The 22,500-nt window shown below is 31.4% G+C and overlaps 1 protein-coding gene across 2 annotated transcripts in view; it reads left to right on the top strand.

Annotated features, from left to right (window-relative positions):
• The window catches only part of LOC145292117 (adhesion G protein-coupled receptor L1-like), a 108,655-nt gene that overhangs the window by 44,958 nt on the left and 41,197 nt on the right, over positions 1-22,500 (top strand). For both annotated transcript variants that reach the window (XM_080138222.1, XM_080138221.1), the window contains exons 13-20: positions 499-570; positions 4,371-4,479; positions 7,433-7,546; positions 8,512-8,581; positions 10,765-10,882; positions 13,331-13,380; positions 15,507-15,636; positions 19,918-20,021. In XM_080138222.1, coding sequence (XP_079994348.1) covers positions 499-570; positions 4,371-4,479; positions 7,433-7,546; positions 8,512-8,581; positions 10,765-10,882; positions 13,331-13,380; positions 15,507-15,636; positions 19,918-20,021 — 767 coding nt within the window. The remainder of the gene's footprint in view (positions 1-498; positions 571-4,370; positions 4,480-7,432; positions 7,547-8,511; positions 8,582-10,764; positions 10,883-13,330; positions 13,381-15,506; positions 15,637-19,917; positions 20,022-22,500) is intronic.

Below are 22,500 nucleotides of genomic sequence, written 5' to 3'. Positions count from 1 at the left end.
TTATTTTTCGATGTCAAAAACATTTCTTTTTGTTGTTCTTTTTTGTTTACTTTTGTTTAAAGAAAATTGTCCTTTGTTTCTACTAATGAAAAAATGATACATTTTATTTATTTTAAACTACCAGGAAAACTAAAATCTATAACTCCCCCCCCCCACCAATGTATTTTTACATTCGTGAAAATATAGGTACATCTTTTAAGGTAATTCAAAAAATGAAAAAAAAAAACGCCAAAAAACAATGACTTCAGAGCTAAATATTTAAGGATTTAAAAATAATTGGAATCGATAACTGTATTGCATGCAAATTTAGAACAGAATTGCTAATGGTATCGGAATCAGAAAAAATATTGAAATCGTCCCATTACTAGTAAAAACTAATTCCCTTATACAAATTTGAACTTGAAACCATTTTTATGCATGGATAACATTTGTCTAATTTTTTTTTTATATATTTGATTTTTATTTATTTTCTTAATGGTCTCTGTGTTTCTTTTACAGGAATTCACAGAAGTTGTCGATCATGTGACATCGACTAATAACGTTCAAAGTTGGAAAAACTTGCCACAGAAGGTAAGAACAGAAATAATTATCAATAAGAAAAGGTCAACCAAAGTTACATTGGCTAAAAACTATGAGCAAATATTACCTAACATTGTAGCATAGTGTGCTGATTTACTCTTCATAGAACTCAAATCAGAGACACAGTCGTTTATGAAAATATTAATTTTTGATTGCCAGTCAATAATTCACAATAACAAGCAAGGGAGATCACTCAAAGAAGTTAACACAAAGAAGAATGGTGAGGGACGAGTTTAGAGGAATCTTGCCTCAGATGGTAAAATTTACAATGGTAATATTTTGTCCTGAATATATACATGCCAAAATTCATAATGATCAGTTCATTAGTTTAGGAGTGAATGCTATACATAGAAATATATATATACTAGCCTGGGTGCCTGGCTTTTCCGGGCTGTTTGGAGGTGTGTGTTGAGCAAAAAAAAAAAGTGGTAGTAGGCAGGCAGGCTCAAGCCTGTGACACAAAGGTAGAAGAGAAAGTGAAAAAAAAAAAAGAACCTGACGTCTTACCACTACTCCGTGACGTGACCGGAAGTTTGAAATGTTGAAATTAAGTGAAGTCATTCCAATCGATACGATGACTTGCAAAAATGGTGGCGCAAAAAAACGACCGTCCCTGTAGAAAACTGCCCAGTTGAGGGTGAAGGAATTAATGTTTTTAGCCAATTTTTCGATATTTGTCATCCGAACGGTTGAGCTTCAAAACGATACTGATCTCGTGAAAATCTGTCGCCTTTGTCGAAAGTTTTAGGCAGACATACGTATATACATACATACATTTAAACAGACAGGTGAGATTTATATTATAGATAAAGTAGTAGCGTTCATGTGTGTCTGTGTGTACAACTCTCCTACAGCCCACATCGCTAGACTGATCATGACCAAACATGGCATGATGATGGTCCTCCACCTAGGGATGGTGCACACCATTTTCCAAGGTAAATATCAAAGGTCAAGGTTATAGCCTATGTACATATACTCTCTTACAGCCCACACCATTGGAGCAATCATGACCAAACCTGACATGATGATGGTCTCCAACCTCGAGACGATGTACACCATTTTTCAAGGTTAGATCAAAGATTAAGATCGGGACTTTGCTAGCATATATTTAAATCCCCGAAATAGTGTTTCATGGTAAACAACTGATGATCCCTTAAAAAATAAATTATTAGTACTATAGTAAATTCGAGAGAGAGTTGATGCAGTGATTGTAGGTAAATAAATGACTTACTGACTAGATAGTTTTCTAACGAATGATAAAAAATATTTTTTTAATTTGTTTGTATAGTTTTAAAGGTTAAAAACTTCCAAGACTATATATATATATATATATATATATATATATATATATATATATATATATATATATATATATATATGTATATATATATATATATATAGAGAGAGAGAGAGAGAGAGAGAGAGAGAGAGACAAACATACACACATAGCTAACTTTATATATATAAATACTAAGTATTGCCTTATATGTTTATATCTCTTTTATGATTGTGATCGACAAAGTGATTATGTGAAAATAAATATGTGTATTATATGTAAATCCAACTGTTTCTTCACAATTGTCTTTTCCTTCTTTTGACCTCGTGTGGTTACTATTGATAAAATTATTGCATATATAGAGATAAAATAGAGCAATAAAATTACAAATGTATAGTACAAATATTAATTTAACTATTATAACATGACACACAAAACCCCGACCTATGTGTATGGGGAAAATACTTAAACAGGTGGTCGCTACAAACTTAAAAGCTAGCGTATGAAATATTGGTTAGCTTCTATTGAGTGACTAGCTGGTTTTGCTAGCTTGCTATCACTTTGCAAAGCTCATTACTTGGTATATTTGAAACCAAAATTTTAAATATTAAACTCTTCAGTCGTGAGTTTCTTGCAAGCACAAGACTTAAACTTTTACATTTATTCATATAAATAAATAAGCATTAGCATCTTGGGCATGTTCATACACATTTATATATCTTTTAAATAAGTCTCCAATGAAATTAAAGGAAAGAAGAAATCAATTCACCTGAGAAAAGTATGAGGTCGTTAACAACGGAGTGGAAATGGGGAAAAAGAGAGAGAAAAAAGTAAGACAGCAATTCAGATATCCTGTCGTTTCCTTCTCCTTTCTCTTCTTATTTTTGCCTGTTAGTAAAAATTCAAACAACCGATGTTAGCTTTATATAAGAAACATTTTTTAGTAAGCTATCTATTTTTTTTATTAAATCATTTTAATAAGTTACTATTAATATCGACGCAATTGTTGCATATATAGAGATAAAATAGAACAATAAAATTACAAATGTATAACACAAATATTAATTTATTATGAACAGTTTCAAAAATAGATATGAAAATTAGGTATTCAAATTATTGTTTTTGGAGAATTCATCAGTGTTCTATATTAGTGTTTGGACGATTAATCGGAATTGGGGATTGGAAAAATCAAAACTTTTGGGGTATCAATTTATTTTAAACTACGAGTGAAAAACAATCTATGGATCACCCCATAAGTGTATTTTTACGGTTATGAATATACATGCACATATTGAATGGGTTTTTACCATAATCTGATAAAATAAATTAAAAACAATAACTCTATAACAAAATATTTATTTTATTTGTCATTTTTTTTATTATTGAGAAGTGAACACTTATCAAGGCCCAGAGGCCATTCTAGGATAAGAGTTGAGTATTAGAGAGATGGTGAGACAACAGGATTAGTTATAGTGGAACTTGGGTAAACTAATATTATCTAGATGGGCGACAATAGGTATTTATTCACATTAGATTTAAAAACGACCATGTTATAGTCAGCAGGGAGGCAGACACACGGTATTGTGTTCCACAGGTCCACAGTACTAGAAAAGAAGCTTTTCTCATGGAATTTTCGTTTAGTTTTGGGCACAGATAGGGAATAAGAAAAGCTGTTGCTGTGAACGTTTTATGGGGAGGGGCCATAGGCCCTAGCTCAGACGAGCACCTACTATAAAGGTATCGATAGAGCAGAGATAGGCTTGCAACGTCTCTTCTGTGAGAAAGAGAGAGTAAGGAAGCCAAAAGTTCATCAGCCACTAAACTTCGAAGACTATTGTAATATTGATTTAAAAATACTAAGTTATAATAATGATTTCAAAATACTAAGTTGTAATATTGATTTCAAAATACTAAATTGTAACATCGATTTCAAAATACTAAGTTATAATAATGATTTCAAAATACTAAGTTATAATAATGATTTAAAAATACTAAGTTGTAAAATTGATTTCAAAATACTAAATTATAATATTGATTCAAAAATACTAAGTTGTAATAATGATTTAAAAATACTAAATTGTAATATTGATTTCAAAATACTAAATTGTAATATCGATTTCAAAATACTAAGTTATAATAATGATTTAAAAATGTTAAGTTGTAATATTGATTTCAAAATACTAAATTGTAATATTGATTTCAAAATACTAAGTTGTAATAGCGATTTCAAAATACTAAGTTATAATAATGATTTAAAAATATTAAGTTGTAATATTGATTTAAAAATACTAAGTTGTAATATTGATTTCAAAATACTAAATTGTAATATTGATTTCAAAATACTAAGTTATAATATTGATTTCAAAATACTAAATTATAATATTGATTTCAAAATACTAAGTTGTAATAATGATTTTAATAACAGTAACCCATTTCGATTGTCATATAGGAATGATAAATCAAAAATAATTTTTTATCATTTATTCATTCTCATACAATTTCAATTTCTTTTTAGACTACTCAGCCTTCGACTATCATGAAGGCCACAGATTCATATTTTAAAGGGGCCACAAAACACATTAAATTGACAGACAAAGCCAGAGAAATTCAGAAAGACAATTTGAGTAAGTAAAACAAAGTTTAATAGCTCAAACTCTCATCCAGATTTGTTTGGTGTTAGAAAAACTTTATACCGAAACATAGCATTGTACAAAAAACAAACAAACAAACAAACAAACAAAAAACGGAAAGTACCCGGATTTATTAAAAAAAAAAGAAATAGACTTGGCACTCTTTATGTTTTGGATTTCTAATGACTACGTTCGTTGGAAAAAAAAAAACAACAAAAAAAAAACATTTTTCACTATTCACCAAGAACATCAAGCGTGAATGAAGACGGTCGGGTGTTACAAAGCTTTATTCAAAGATACAAGCGGTAATCTTGCAGTATGGTTAACAGCCAAGAAAAAATATACAACTTTTGCCAAATGCATTAGAATTTAATTTTCTGCCAACCTATAAAATTTAAAAGTGTGGAAAGTGATTTGTAACAACAATTTTCTCTGAATTCGTGATTGTTAATTTTATTTATCTGAATACAAGAAAATCAAACATGGCGTCGAATTTCAAGCTTAAAATCTAATTTTAAAAAATGATTTAACCTACTACTAACCCTAAGTCCGAGGGATTCGATACCAGATTTCCAGTCAGAATATATCTTTTTATCTGCTAACACTTCATTCTCATTGCCCCAAGAAAATTCTGAAAAGGAATTCTAACCTGTCAATTTTATTTCAGACGAGTTTCTGTATTATATAATAGACTAGCGGGGGTGGGGGTACTCGGCGCTGCCCGGGTGTTTAGAGGTGTGTGTGATTGGGCAGGGGGTGTTAATCAAAACATAAGAATAAGCGAAGTAAATATGTTTAAAAAAATAAATGTTAAAACTTAAAAAAATCAACAAAAAAAAACACACAAAAAAATAACGTAAGGCAAACGAACGATGTTAAATGTAAAAATGGGAAAAACAAAAAAAGAAAATGCGGATATGATGGAAAAATAAAACAGAAAAACAAACGTTAAAACTTCTTTAAAAAATCTGAAAAATAAAAACAAAAAAATCTGGCTTAAATAACCCTGTTTCAATATTAAAATTTAAAAAAAAAAGACATCTCACACCATGATTCGAACCCAAAACCTTTAGATAATGAGGCTGCGCTCTAAGCAACTGAGCTAAGACGACGTCGACGAACTTGTGTTGATTTTTTAATATTTAAAGTACATCATGTTCGACGTCGTATGAAAATCCATGACCCGTGTCGAAAGTTTTTGCAAGACATACAAACACACATACATACAAACATACATACACACATTTTCGCTTTTATATTTATAGATTACATTTGGATCATCATAAACTTTTGAGTATATGTAAGAAATTTGCGCAATTATTAATTAAAAATAAAGCTAAGTAGCCGAATATAGTTGAGAGCAACCCAAAGGCTCCCTTTTCATTAGGGGTGTATGAAAAGGCGTCTTTCCATTCCTAGGATTACTCTATTTGTCATTGATCTTGTCTTTATAATGCTGAGTGTTTAGCAAGGGACTTACTGATTCGCTTTCTGGTCTTTTGATTTGAACCTGGTGGCAGAATAGGAAAAAAAAACCTGGATTGTTACTTTTAACAGCTCTAAAACCTTCTCTCTTCTTACCACTAATGCTCCGATCCTTGTTTGGCCTCGCTCGAAATTAATAACTTTCTCCTTGCAGAATCTCCTTGTTTTGATAAATTCCTAAGCTTGGCTTTCACTCCAGATCTAAAATCGAAAACTGACGTCCAAACTGTTGTTAAGGTTACTAGAAAAATAGTTGGATCATTCTACTGCTCCAGAAAGTACCCGGGGTCCTGATGCAATTCACTACCTGTATAAGAGTCAAATAAGATAGATTGGCAAATATTTTCCCTTGGCACCAAAGTCTTTTCTAAAATATTTTTTCCCTATTGGCTGTGGTATGTTACTGGTTCTGTGCAGTTCTAGGAGGTCCACTCTCTGAATATTATAGAGATGAACTGACCTCTGTCGAACATTATAATCATTCTATAGTCATGGGATCCCACAAAATCTAATTCTACGGTTTTATTGAAACTCTTGTAAAAGGTTTTGTTTTTCATTTCATCATCAACACTTGGATCCTTGTTTTCCTCAAGTCGAAATAAACAGCTTTTCCCCGTTTTAATAATTCTTAGGGCAATCTCTCTTACACCGAGTTTCTGCATGACTGTCAAGATCGCGACCTTAACTAGTGAGTAACACAAAGAGCAATCGAATGGCAAATGAATGATGCAAGCAATACAATTGCTGGGTACGATCACAAACATTTGGACGATTATATTTTGTTTATTTGGATTCTTTGAACTACTCTTCTCATCTTGAGTGTTATTTGCATAACGTTTCAGTTGGTGTAACCTCCGACCTACTTCAGGTGTATTTTGCTGAACTCGGGAATCTTTCTGTCGAACTCAGGAATCTGCAAGGAATTTTGAATGGAACTGTTTATTTAATCCAGGGGAATAGCATACTCTTGTTCCATCAGCCATCATAGGATAGAAGTTCTAAGTAATTCACAAGGACTTGTGGCATAATGGATAAAATACTTGGTAATATTCAGTTGTAAGTTACGCTCTTCTGGAGGTTGGCAGTTCGATCCTCAGCACGGAAGACACTCAAAACATAAATTACTTAGGACTTCTACCCAATCATGGCTGGTGGAACAAGAGCATGAATTAAATAAAAGGTACTATTCGAAATTCCATTCGCAGTTTGAGTGAAAGATTCCCAAGTTTGACAATATACATCTGTAGAAGATCGGAGGTTACATCAACCGAAATGTAGTGAAATAACATTTAAGCTGAGAACAGTAGTTTAAAGAATTCAAATGATATGAATAATCAATCCTCATCTAAAAAAATTTAACAAACATAATGTCATTCGTTGGTTTCTATTGATTTTTGCAAACATAAAACGGAATTGTTTTTTCTTCGCTACTTTTTTATTCTCGTTTTTTTTTTCTTTTCAGTTTTACATTATGGAAGAATTTCAAGGAGAAAAGCTCATATTTTCAACTCGTATAAAGTCTCTTTCAATGCCATCATCAACATTCCTTGGAGAATTATACAAACCAGAGTATCAAGTGAGATTCTATTTGATATACATAAAATGCATCATTATGAAATGAGTTTTAGTTATCGAATATTATATTAAGGTTGAGTTAATCAACGTTTGTTTCTCTAAGGTTTTTTTCTTCAACACTGACGCAACTTGTCTAGAGCTTAAAAAAATGACTTTCCCTTCTCAATCTAGATTTTTGGTAATTGTATAAAAATAATACATCATTATACTAAGACAAAAAGATATAAAATTCTTGAAGCCATCCAAGTGAAAACTACACATCTTAAAATCAACAACATTAATTAAGAAACTAGTCGTCAAGCCATAATTTTTTAATATTTTCTAGAATTAAATCATATAGAAGATTTTGATTGAAAATGGAATAAGGATTCTAAACGTAAATAATAATATCACTATATCTTGATTTTAATTTTCAAAAGGAAACATAAAAGCGGCACAAAACTGTTCTGTTCAGGGAATTCATTTTACCCGTCTCAGGGTGAGTATTCTTATACAGACCTAAAATGGAAGACTTACATTAAATCTGTTGCTGGAAAATCGTTACATCCTTCTATCGCTCCAGAAATTACCTAACTTTCTATGCAATCCTCTACATAAGAGTCAGGCACATCTTTATTCATTTATTAATTTCATATGAATGAGATGATTATATTGTTGGCATTCGTTTTACTCATATCTTTCTAGTTAGAATTCTTTTTTAGAAAGACATCGGGTACTTATGAGAGGAACCATGTGAAAGTTGCCAACAAAGTGAAAATCTTTTTGTGTAACGTACTACATTCGAACTTGGTACACTCAGATCGTAAGATTGAATTTTGAAAAATAAATAGATTTAGCAAAGATTCATAAGTCAAATATTATCTTTGATTGTTTGTTTTTGTTTTTACTTTCTTTTACCATTCCGTTTTTTTTTTCTACATTGCTATTAGCCCTCACAAATACCCCCATGTTGTTTTTTTTTTTCAGAGAGCATCCGTTACAGTTTTGTATATTATAAATCACTGTCTGTTTTGATGAAAACTGTTGCAATCTCATGGTAAGTATCCATAAATTTGTAAAGAATTTGTTCAATTTTCAATTTGCTTATGGATACCTGGCCATTGTTGAGATGGCTTCTTCCGTTGAATATGGCATAGCTTTGGTTCTGTGCAGTTATAGAAGGTCCACCTTCCCAGGTCTTGCCTTCTCCCTTTGAGAAAGGCTTAGTGTATTACTATTAAGCTGAGGCACTTTTACCAGGGAATGCCAGTGAAGCTGCCTGGGCATTTTTTTGCAGACCAGAATGCTCTTTTTTAGGGCAATGGCTTTTCGAATTCCACTTTTCGACTCTTGTGTCACATCAAACAAAATGTAATGACTCTGAAGCGAAAGCGGCTACTATGATAGGGTCAAATTTATAGAGGGATAATGTGAGTGGGAAGCCTTACAGCAAGACATTTGTTCATATTATATTTAAATTTCTGCATGTTGGTACGGTTGAAGAAAACAGAAAGCAGAAAGGGAATTCCCAACGCAAATGATTCAAGATAAGAAGTTTTCAGAGTAGAAAATCTTCTGGTGTCTAGGGACCTCTACAGTGAAGGCTAGGATTCTCCTGCTGGTCGAGTAAATCAGGGGTATTTACGTGGGGTGGGGGTGGGGGGGCGAACAAATGTAGTAAGTTTATGGGAACACATAGTGTGGGAGTGCCTGTAAAACAAACACAGTGATGCAACATTGTAGTGATGCAACAGTGGCTGGAGCTTGACAGAGAGTTTTTGTCCTCCTTTCTTTTCTTCTGACTTGAACTCTTTCAAGTTTAAATCAGTGACACTACATAAAATGTTGCATTGATCAAAATAGGTAATAGTCAGATGGAGCAAAATTCGGATTCTAGGGTGGATGTGACAGAACTTCCACGTTATTTAATCTGATTATTGATCTTTCTTTTTCTTGTATTTTATGACACGTCAACCATCGCTGGGTCATTATATGCCGGAATCAATTCAGATTTGAAGAGATTTTTGTATTACATATATATATATATATATATATATATATATATATATATATATATACATCATGTTATAGGTATTCAAGAGTGATAACTAATGTATCCGTAAAGTTTCTTAAAAGTGCTCAATATAAGAAGAGCAAGAGATATTTTTATTAATATAAACAAATTTACAGGGTCGCAACATTGTTCATGCTAATGTTTCACACAGTTTCAGTCCTCAAACTGGTTTCTTCTGATGATGACTTGTGGTTTTAACTGACCATCTGTCTGAAACATTAGTATGTCCAGTGTTGCGACCTTGTAAATTTGTTTATATATATATATATATATATATATATATATATATATATATATATATATATATATATATATATATATATAGCTGTAAGTTATACAAATATATATGGAAATTAAGCTACATAGAATATGCCGCGTTTCATTCTCGTGAGAATTTGTCAGGCTTATGCCTGATGTATATATATTATAATATTATAAAACTTAAACTGCCTTGCTTGGGTGTTGAAACCATCCATCCGGTTTACAGCGCCTGGTTTGAAAAATTCTGTGCATTCATAATAAAATAAAATCAAAGCCATGAAAAATTATTTTTCAATTGACAATTTTTCCGAATATTAAATAAAAATGCAAATAAAAGCAAAACTAAACCTCTTCTGTTTTTTTTTCATTGCTATTTTACGAATTTTATTTATATTTTTCATTGCAAGTTGGAATCGTTTTCAAACAAAAACAAAACAAATATGTTTACGATTAAATCTATTTTAAAGTCCTTTATATATTCTGTAATTTACAGTTTAAGGACGTTCAAATTACTCAGGACAGCTTGCCCAGTCGTTGAAACCGTGTTAATAAAAATAAACTACCTATCAACACATAATAATATCTAACTTTTTTTTATAAATGGAACTTTAAAAAAAATCGTACAATAGATGGTCTGTGGGAACATGCCAACCGGATGCTAACGTCTCCAGCATAAGAGACAAAATAAAAAATCGTCGTTTGCACATGGCTCCACGCATCGCTCCTAGTCCCCTACAGGTCTTTATTTTGAAGAATAAATGTTGTTTGTTAATCGATACTTGAATAATAAATCATTATCTTAACATGGTGAACAAACTTTTTCTTCAACATCCTATTATTAATATACGGAATGGTAATGTTCATGAGTATGACTTTATATTTCGTTTTTGCTTTTATCTTGTCAGGAAAGAAACGGAATCGCAAAGTGAACGACTGAATTCCCCAATTCTGTCCATCTCGCTCTATCCGCGGCTCAGCTATCCTCTGAAGGAAAATATCAACTTCACTTTAAACCACATTACTGTAAGTAACCATTGAATTTCAGCGGAACAATCCGAACCGATTTACCTGTAGACTCTACATGTTCAAATACGGCATTTTAGAAGTCATTTATTGCAGTTTTTACAGTTTGTAGCATGGCTACAATGTTATTGTACCGTTTTGGACAGAACAGATTCTTTTTTTTTTTTTTTACACAGTGATCACCACTTATCAAGGCCCGGAAGCCACTCAGGGATAAGGGTTATTGCAAGTACATTACGTTAGTGTGGAGATTTGATGAAGTGTTTACTTAAGGGGGCGGTTTATTAGGAATTTGTTAACATTGGACTTGAACTTTAAATTGTGTGCAAAGAATATATAATTTACATTTATAATAAACTAGCAGATGTACACGGCGTATCCCGGTATTAAACGTAGCGTTAAATTCCTTTAAAAAAAAGAAGTAAAAGAAGAAAAAAAAGGAAAGAAACTGAGACATGTGCATGCGAGTATTATGATTTTAGTTAACAATTCACTTCTTGTAAGTAAAAGAAAAAAAAGAAAAATACTCGAGCTGAGATCGAAACCAAAACAAAGACAGTGAGTCAAGTACGATAACCATTAGGCCAGCTTGCCAAGATTTTTAAAAAAGTGTTTTCAAACTTACTTAACATACTTATTCTTAACATAAGGAAGCTGTCATGTGAACGATTCATCGTCAAACAGTTGACAAACATAAAAATGCAAGAACCCCACCCTCAAGTACCAATTTTCACTTTTGGCCCCTTAGCAGCTCTTTTTCCCGGATGAAAACCGATTAAAACGTTCTTCACATCTGAATACACTATATACCAACTTTCAAGTCTGTAGATCCAAAATTCGTTGAGTCACACACACACACACACACACACATTCTCACTTTTATAGATAGATAGATTAGGCTAAAGGCCGTTAAAAGTGTGAGAAAAATGGAAGGGGGTTGTTGGTTATCCTTGGTCTAAAGTAACAACGGCGAATATCCTACTCTTGGCTAGAATCATCTCAGTTACTATAATGCCATATTTGCTCTGGGGAGTCATCCTGCTTTTTTTTAAAAAAAATCTCCAAATTTGAATGTTGTTTTTTTTTTTCATAAATATATTCAAATTCATATTCAATTTTTTTCATAAATATATTCAAATTCATTGACAATGGGAAGTAGGACAACAAATCGATCATAGCCAATAAAGGGTATTTTAACTTGAGTTTCATATTCCAGATTAAAATTTTTCATTATTACTTTTTTTATTTTTCATTGCAACCTTTGGGGATCGGGAAAAAAACATCTTTTAAACAGAAGGTGAAAGGTGATAACGTACGAACATGAAATGGCTTCTTTCTTGCATTGAATTATTTTTAAATGAAATCTATATAATTATAAAACTGTTGACCGTCCAACCGCCCTTGCTTGTATCTTGTTAATCAAAAACAGTGTTGTGGAAACTAGCTTGTATTTAATAAAATTTACACTTCTTCCCACAATCCAACCATATTGAGTATAAATAAACTTCAGTCTTTGCTTAACTTGTAGACATAGTTTCAATCATGAAACCACGTTTTGGTTTCGATTCTAGCTAATGGCACTCAAATCATATTTTTATTACTTTTTAAATAATGACTTTGGATACAATATAATATAAAATAATTGGCTCTATGATAATAAATACGAAACCTGCGTAATTAAAATATCATATTTAAGCGTATTTTAAGAACGGGTAACGCCAGGGGTCCCCTGCCAGTAGTAATTAAATACACATTAAAATCACAAATGCCAGCGGTATTGACCCTCAGTGAGTTGAACCGGCTTGCTCCGAAGGAGGAAGTGTCAAAGGAATGTTAAATTCAAAAACTGTCCCCAGTCGCATGTATATCCCAGATAGGAGAGATAACGATGTTAGGTTTTTGTAGTTCTTGCAGGGTGGTACTCCCAAATAATCACTCATCTGGTACTGACCACGTTCAACATTGCTTAACTTCGTTGATCTAACGAAAACCGGTGTGTCAGCGTGATTATGCCGTATGTCAACATAGTTTATAAGATAAAAGAAAATAAGAAAATGAAAATTAAAAAGTTCTGTTTCAAAAAAATAATTAACCACAATGCATTTCGTGAGATGTAACCAACCACCTCCCAATCTTCAAATGCAACATTAATTTTCTTTGAATTATTTGGATTCATCGGACTACTGTTCTCATCTTCATTGTCATTTTCACTTTTCGGTCGATGTAACATCCAACCTTCTTCAGATGTACCGAAACATTGTGAAAATGCTACTGAAGATAAGAACTGTAGTCCAAAGAATCCAAATAATACGAATAATCGATCCTCATCTCCAAAATTCAGAAACGTAATATTGATTTTTTCAGTTATTAAAAAAAATTCAATTGAATGAAAAAAAAAATGTTTTCTTTCGCTTTTTAATAAAATTTTGTTAATTTTTTTTTAAACAGAAATCAAACTCAAGACGTTTTTGTGCTTTCTGGAATTTCTCATATAAATCGTAAGTTTATTTTTCACTTGCCCTTCTCTTTTATTTCGTTTATATATATATATATATATATATATATATATATATATATATATATATATATATATATATATATATATATATATTATTCTGTTCCCTCTCCACCTTTCTGCTTCACGCTTATATTTTTAATTAATTAAATTTTGAAAATAACATCTTGGGAAGTCTTTCGATAACAAAGCTGAAATATCAAAAACTAGCAGGACTCGTTAACCGGCGTTGCTTGGTGGAAGCAAGACAGATCCAGAACAGAAACATTAAAGCATCTCCTTGGTGTTAAAATGCCAATAATTCTGAAGTCTTTTGTTAGAGCTCACCGCAGAAAAACTTTAAGGGTTCCAGTATTTAATGTTAATAATTTTGAGTGATTATCAAAACTTCAAAGAAGTTGTATATGTTGTTTTTTAATCAGAATTGCATCACGTGTAAGAAGTTGATGTAATTTTATATCTTTGTGCGATTGTTGAGTGTTAAAAGACGTTATGTATATTTTGTTTTTACTTATCCATGTATGTTAACATGCTGAATTGTTCCAAATAAGTTGCCAGTATTTATGAAACATTAGGATAATTTCAAGGTTACCAGTAGTTACATTTCTGTTTTTGAGCGATTATGTCTGTTATTTGTCTTTTTAGCAATATTGCGTTCTGTAGAGAAGTGTTTTTTTTTTCACTGCGTCAGTAAATAATTTGTTAGGCGAAAGTATGCAATAGTTGCAAAACACAATCCCCTCCTCACGTTTGTAATGGGTTTCTAAATAATCACATGAGTATTTCATTGCGCTTCAGTAAATGCATAAGTCTAAAAAGAATATAATAAATGTCCAAAGAGGAAAAGTGTAAATATATGAATAAAAAAATAAGTGAACATTATTCATCAAACCACGGTATATACGTTTAGTGCAAACATCGTCCTCCACTTGTAAGCGATCAGAATGAGAAAAAAAAAACTAAAAAATTAGTTAATGGGTACTTCTGCAGTTTAAATCCTGTTTTTCCATCAGTATTGCTCGGCAACACCCAGTGAACAACGAAAACTGCCGAATTATACCGAGTGAGCAAAAAGAGACACGAGCAAGCAGACGGGCAAAAATTGGAAGAAAAACAAAAAAGAAGTAAAGAGAGTATTTTGTTACGACTTACCCAGTGTAATATAAACACCCCTAACCTCCCCATGTTGACCCCAAATGGGGAGTAGTATATATATATATATATATATATATATATATATATATATATATATATATATATATATATATATATCATATATATATATATATATATATATATATATATATATATATATATATGATATATTTGACATAATATAGACTTTAAATCGTCTTTTTACCATGTTAATTAATTGTGGCCTTATGGTTGAATACCAGACCTTTTAAAAATTCAACACCAGACTTTTTAAAAATTCAACACGAAGATACTTGATGCATCTGGGAGTGGTCTTACATAGGGTTTGTACAAATATGCACCTCTGCATTGCAAGCAAATCTGGTTCGGATAACTCTTCATGGGGATTGTTTAGATAGAGACTATCTTTGAGATAACCCTACAGATAAAAATCTGTGAGGTTAAGGTCCTACTGATGAGAGTAGCAAAAAATTATCCCCATGTATAACAGAGAGATGCCATGGGAACATTGTCTCAAGATTTTAACACCATATATTCAGTGAACACAAACATTTTAATTTCTCTACATTCGTAATTTTCCTCCCTATCATGAAAATATTAAATTCTGAAGCAGTTCCCAGTCATATGTATATTATGGTCAGGAGAGTTGACCATGTTAGATTTTTACAGTTTTTTTCGGAGAGGTGTTGAAGTCCTCCTAAATACAGTGCTTGGTATTCCTAAATAGTCACCCATCTGATACTGAATAGGCTCAAAGTTGCTTAACTTCGATGATCTAATGAGAACCAGTGTGTCATGATTGTGCTGTATTATTTTTTTTAACTCTAAACGTTCACAATCACGTGAAAAGAAATGATTAAACTGGAAGAGATATACAGAGATTAATTTTTACTAGACTGTTCATCTTTTGTTTGATCTATTTCTTTTTTTTTTCTTTTTTTTTTTTTTTGACAGACACAGGACGGGAATTTATGGCCGCTGGGAAACTGAAGGCTGCCATGTTGTTTCTCAGAATGAAACATGCACAACCTGTTCGTGCAATCATCTTACCAACTTTGCCATTTTGATGAGTGTCAAACCAACGGTAAGTAGAACCATGTGGAATACAAAGCAATATTTTCACATATGGAAGGGTGGAATAATAAAATCTTTAAATGTAGAAATATTTTTTTGTAAAAAAAAAAACAATAAAATTCTTCAAATCTGAATTTTGGACGATTCTTAAATATAAATTCGATTATTACTAATAAAATTCATGATTTTAATTTTATGTAAGGTTCATAACACAACTCTAAAAATAGTGGCTATGTTAACGTTACAATTAAATATATAAAAAAAAACAAAGTACCTAAACTATTAGCAATAAGATTAGAAATATTATTTGGTTCACTCCGCCGTATAATCAGATGCTGAAAACTTAACTAGGTAAGAAATCCCTTAATTTTACTGAGTCTTTATAATCTTCAGCATATGTGTATCTATGTTTTTATTTCTGTTAAATAGTTTAGTCTCTTTTATCCACTGTATTATTATTATTGTTTTTGTTTGTATGCATATATGAATGGAAATTTAATGTCCATTTAATATGCATTTGATATTATATAATATTTGATTGATTAAAATGTTATGCAATCAATCCCGGCTTACATCAGTATGTTGAAAATTGTAATTTTACTGTGAAGGTTGATTAATGCAAGGAGAGTCCAAGGGTTAAGTTGCTGACGTATGTCAGACTCGGTAGCTGGGGTCGATGATAGCATCTGGGATAGATCAATTGGGTACGTGTGAGAAAGAACGTGGAAGGAAAGAAAGAAAGAAAGAAAGAGGGAGAGAAAGAGAGCATGAAAGAAAGAGAGGAAGACATATTTCCCTCGCATGCAAGTTCGTTGGTTTTCTGAGTTTGAATGGAATGGTAGAGATTTCACTATGATGCTGAGAAGAAAGAAGAGTAAAGGCAAGTCAGTCAACAAAAGAAAAATGTGAAACTGCCAAGACCCCAAAAAGCATAAAAACCAAACATTCAATTAAAAGATGATATCAGACTAAATTATCCTACTCCCAAATGCATAAAAAATATCTATCATTAAAGGTTTATAAATTAAACATTCAGGTTTATTGTAAATACAGTTGCCTTTTTGAACTGTGTAGCGTAAAGATTTTTTGCTTTTAGATGTGGTAAGTATAATTAATGAATTTGGTTAATGTCTTTTATATTAATACAATAGCGTGTGTGTTCTTTTGTATGTCACGCTTACATCTGGGTTGTTTAATTATGTTCTTCTATTTCTTGTCATAAATAATTTCACCAAGAATTCTTCATAAGTTTCGGTTTCGACTATTGCTGATGGCACTTAAATCATCTATTTTTATATAAATAATTTTATCAAGAATTCTTGTTTTTCTTGATAAAATTATTTATATAAAAATAGATGATTTAAGTGTCATCAGCAATAGTCGAAACTGAAACTTATGAAGAATTCTTGGTGAAATTATATAAATATATCACAAAGTTTAACAAGGTTTTTTTAAAAGGGGTGAGGGTCCCCAATAACACCTTAACTTTAATCTTAATTCATTAAGTTTAGCTTTTATTTATTTTTTTGAGTTGAATCATATTGTGTCGAATAAATTCACCTCATAAATTCACGTTCTTATTAAAGTGAAAGCAAAAAAAAAAAAGTCGGAACTTTAGACAATTCTCGACACAAATTTTGCATAATTCTGTTTTTTTCCTTCTCCACTTGCACGTGGCACTCTTTAGAAAGTAGATAAATAGATAAATAATAAAAAAATAAGAACGTTACTTGTTATCATGTCAAAAGAAGGAAAAAACCCTGCTCATGTGATTATGTGTCTTTTTAAAAACATTTACATAATCTTTTTATTTTTATTTATATATCTGTTTAAGCTTTTTTTGTCAGTGTACTAGAAGGAATTCAGTTGATTACAACCCTTTCTGCGTGTTCTTTACATTACAATAGTACAACCCTGAATCCGACGGCGCAATACTACACCATTCAATACTGTAAAACTGAAACGAAGCTGTTCTGCTTGAAAAGGGTGCCATTTTCTTCTTATTCATATTTATATCGTTTCTTTGCTTTAAAAAACTAAAGTAATTACGTGTTTACTTTTTTAATATCCCATTTTGTTGTTTCGGATTATTTTACTAAAGTAAGTAAAGCTTCATTATTTTTCAAAACTGTTTTTGTTTCTTTGTTTTTCGATATTTTGTCGATATTATTTAGTAAGAGTGTTTAGCAGAAAAGCCAACAAACAACTACCCGAAAAAATAAATCTACAAGAAATAAATGTTACCATAGTTAATAAAAGTTCAGTTCATGTTTTTTTTTGTTTAGAAATAGTTTTAATGCTCTTTACTTGAAATAATTTCAGCGAACCGAAATTAAAACGAAATTTGAGGCGATAACTACTTAAATGAATTTTTATATAAACTACACATGCCATAATCGAATATTCCTCAAGCACAAAATAACGGAAAACATTAAAATATGTTTATAAATATTCCTTACGTTGATGAAACTCTCTTAAATTGTGAACACAGAATGCTCAGGTGCCCCTCCTTCAAATTGAAAATGGGGCTCTCCATTTCAAAGTTGCTGCCATTTTGATTTTTTTTAAAAACCGGTTCGAGAATTAAAAAATTTTTTTTTTTTTACAAACTACTTAAAAATACAAACGAATGAACTTTTCTACCATAAAAGTAACTTTTATTGACTATGGTAACATTTATTTCTTGTATATTTATATTATTATATATATATATATAACATTTTCTCTTTGTAAGGAAACATCATTTTGATGATCACTCTTGTCTACGAATGGAAACGAAGTTGATATAAAAAAATATATTTTAGCGAAAATTATCTTTAGTTTCATCATATTTTGCTTAGGGTAAAATTTTTGAGTATCAAAACCTATCTCTTTACAACCCCTCCTTTTCATAACCTATCATACTTTCATCAATCACAGTCCATTTTCTGTAGGCTGTTTTTGAACCCAGTCAACGACGGGTACTTCTGCTAATATATATATATATATATATATATATATATATATATATATATATATATATATATATATATATCATAAGTTTTTAATTCGGTTTCGATTCAAGCTAATGCACCCAAGTCATATGGATATATTTTTTTATTTTTGAAATCGCAACTTTATAATATATACAAATCGATAGAACATTAACTCCAAAATAATATATACAAAATCTGCAATAATTAAAATATCATATTTAAGCGTACTTTACGACCTGGCTTTACCCGGCGTCCATGCTAGCTTAGATATATACTTTTGCAGTTTTAACAAAAAAGCTACAATAATATCAGAGCATCTCCATTTACACTAAACATCTACAGAATGCCAACATCAATATACTACATATGAATGAGTTCTCCGTGGAATTTCCACAGGTCCCGCTAGTCTTGTTATGAATACGATAGCGTGGTGTCACGCTTACATCTTTTTTCTTCCGGGTGACTGTCGTTTAATTGGTATGACCTTCCATTTCCTGCAATAAATAATTTTACTGAGAATACTTCATAAGTTTTGGCTTCGGTTTCGATTATAGCTGATGGTACTCAAGTCATCTATTTTTTTATAAATAATTTTACGAAGAATTTTTGATAAGTTTTGGTTTCAGTTTCGATTATAGCGGAAGTAACTCAAGTTATATATAAAGTTTTTGATTTCAGTTTCGATTCAAGCTGATGCACCCAAGTCATATGGATATATATTTTTTTATTTTTGAAATCACAACTTTATAAAATAAGAATCAAAAGAAAATGTACTCTATAATAATATATACGAAATATGCATAAACTAACATATTATAATTAAGCGTATTTTATGCTGGGCATCCTGCTAGCTTAGATAATTACTTTTGCAGTTTTAACAAAAGAGCTACAATAATATCTCCATCGCATCTCACTTTTAATAACTTTTGCTTTTCTGATGAATCATTTCTTCATATTCTTCTGGGTCTTGACTCGAGGAGGGGGGATTGGGGTTCATAATATCACACTAAGAGAGAAGGATTTCGAGGTGGTGTTGTGGGTTAGAGGTGAACACCATGCACTAAGGTGTCTGAGGCAGTTTACTCTTGTGTCCAGCAGAAATTCTCTATGGGACCTTGACAAGTACTCCACCTCTGAATCAGTGAACCTGGGAGTAATAGCGAGTAAGAGATGACAATACCCCAATCCCCAAATTGGGAATTCAGCATTGGATGCTCTTTAAAGTCATAACCCTTCTGTAATTTGTTATTCTATTCAATATCTTTCAAATACGTTCAATTATTATTTTTTAAAAGAACGATATATTTTCATTTCAGGTTGCGAATAATGACAGCGTGCAGACTATTCTTTCCATCATTAGCGGGACTATTTCCGTTGTAGCGATTCTTCTAACAATCCTCGTTTACGCAATCCTTTGGCCGTAAGTAAGCAATAAAAATTCGTTGTTGATTAGAAAGAAAAAAAAAAAAAAGAAACAAAAGAAATGCAAAAGAAATAAAACAGTGAGCGGAACTTCTGCATTTTAGTATTTTTTGTTTTTAAGAGTTCGACTGGGAACAAGTGGAGACAATCGCGAAATTTTCAATGAAAATTGACGCAATCTTTTGTAAATGAATTGTTTGTTGTTTTAATTTATTTCGAAAATTTGATTTATTACGAACACTGTTTGTTTTCTAAAATGAATAATTAGCTCCTGCATTAATTTCTGAAAATCTAATTTCTTAAAGAAACTATTCGTTTAAAAAAAAAAAATTACACGTTATTTTTTCATACATTTTATAATATTTCAAATTAACTGTTTTAATTTATTTCGAGAGTGTAATTAAGAGAAAGTATTTGTTAAAAAAAAACAAACAAACAAAGAAACGATTGTCACACCTTGTCCCTACTCGAACTCTCCAAAATTAAAAACAAAAATCCTAAAGAGCCCAAATCCTCGACCCCAAAAATTAACAGATTAGACCATTCCTGTAATGATCCGGTCCCTGCTGATTTTGTGATGGGGGTTTATTTCTGTGCAGTTCTAGGAGGTCTACCCTCCCAGCCCTTCCCTTCTCTCTTTGAGAAGGGGTCAGTTTATTGTTAATCGCCTGAGGCGTCCTTACTGAGGAATGTGGATAGGAGTGCCCAGACATTTTTTGCAGATCAGAGTTCCTCTCCTCTGGGGTGCTGATTTCTCAATCACATTTTCCGACCCTGGCGTCTCAGTTCTTGCAGTGGGAGAGAACTAAAACCCTTAATATAGAACTACTAGATTGAGTGGATTTGAAACACTGTAGAATGGGTAACGAGCACAAGGATAAATTTCCCAATAACACCACTTCCTTCTTAACTTCCGGTTGACTTAAGCAAAAGCAAAGCAGTGTATATACACATTTGTAGCTGTGTCTTTGCAAATATTTTATTAAAACATGGCGTTTTGGGTAATTTAGCAGATTAACCAACAAACGACTAAAACGAATATATATATATATATATATATATATATATATATATATATATATATATACACACACACACATCGTTTTGGAAAGCAAGCCTCGTTTTGAATTTTTTAGGTATTTTTTACCAGAGTACCCAGCGTACTATAAACACCTCAACCTCCCCATGTAAATAACGGCTTTCGAGGTTGGAAAGTTTCGAAAGTCGTTCTCAACATGGGGAGGTTGGGGGTGTTTATTCCGAAAGCCATTCTTAACATGGGGAGGTTGGGGAGTGTTTATTGCGAAAGCCGCTTTTAACATGAGAAGGTTGGGGTGTTTATTTCTAAAGCCGTTCTTGGGGTGTTTACACTACGCTGGGTACTCTCGTAAAAAAATACCAAAAAATTTTCAAATAATAAAAACTAATTGAAAACACAAACAAATGAGCCAGGTAGGTATAAAATTAACTTTTATTGGCTAACGGTGCCATTTATTTGTTGTATTTTTTTTTTTTTTTTTTTTTTTTTTGTGTAGTCGTTTGTTGGTTAATCTGCTAAATATCCGAATTTTGTTTACAAAAAGCATTATTTTATGTATTTACCGATCTAAACGAGTCTCGGTTTTCAAACTCCCCTCCCCGGAAGTAAACATAAACGATATTAGTTAATTTGAAGACCCCGATATATTACGTTCCTTTAGTTGGTTTCCCATAAAAAAAAATGTCGGTAGCCATCCTGTTGGTAAACAACTCACAAAAAGTGAATATTTGAGATGAAGTAAAGAGTATTCAAAACCACTTAAAAACACAGTATTGAGCCAGGTAGGTAGAACAATAACCTTTATTGTCTATGGTAACATTTAATTATTGTATATTTGATTTTATGACTCCTTTTTTACATTTGTTGGCTTCACTGCACAATCCCCTACGTTCGTCAACGTATCACGATCCTTATCAATCAATTTCTTTTCCACTTTTTAAAAATTTATTTAAATTTATTATATTAAAAAAAAATCCCAATCTTAATTATTTCTGTAAAAATGTTTCTGTAAATAAGCATCTTTCAAAAAATATGTAAATCAATTTATATTGAAAAATATTTTACTTTTAGTATTAATTATTTCAGTAAAAATCAGTTAACAAATATTTTTATGTTTTCACCTACATTTTCGACGGTATCGTTAAATTAACTAACCGTTTACTTCCGAGAAGTCTAAAAAGTCGTTTGGATCGGTAAATACAAGTAGTCGCCGAAAAAGTTGTTTTATCTATAAAACCGTTTTATTTTATAAATTTCTGAAACAAAACAAATTGTTTTTAATATTTGAAAAACAAATTGGATTCTATTAAAAAGATGTTTTAAATATTTTAGTTTTTCGCTATAAAAAGCTAGTTATAAAAACCAGAAATCAAAAGTAAAAACATAAGTGTTAGGACAAAATATGTCCTTTGGGTTGTTGCTCATTTTGAGCTGCCTC

Source organism: Euprymna scolopes, chromosome 13 (genome assembly GCF_053919585.1).
Source record: "Euprymna scolopes isolate OS-2025 chromosome 13, ASM5391958v1, whole genome shotgun sequence".
Lineage (NCBI taxonomy): Eukaryota > Metazoa > Mollusca > Cephalopoda > Sepiida > Sepiolidae > Euprymna > Euprymna scolopes.
This window is presented reverse-complemented; position numbering and strand designations above follow the sequence as displayed.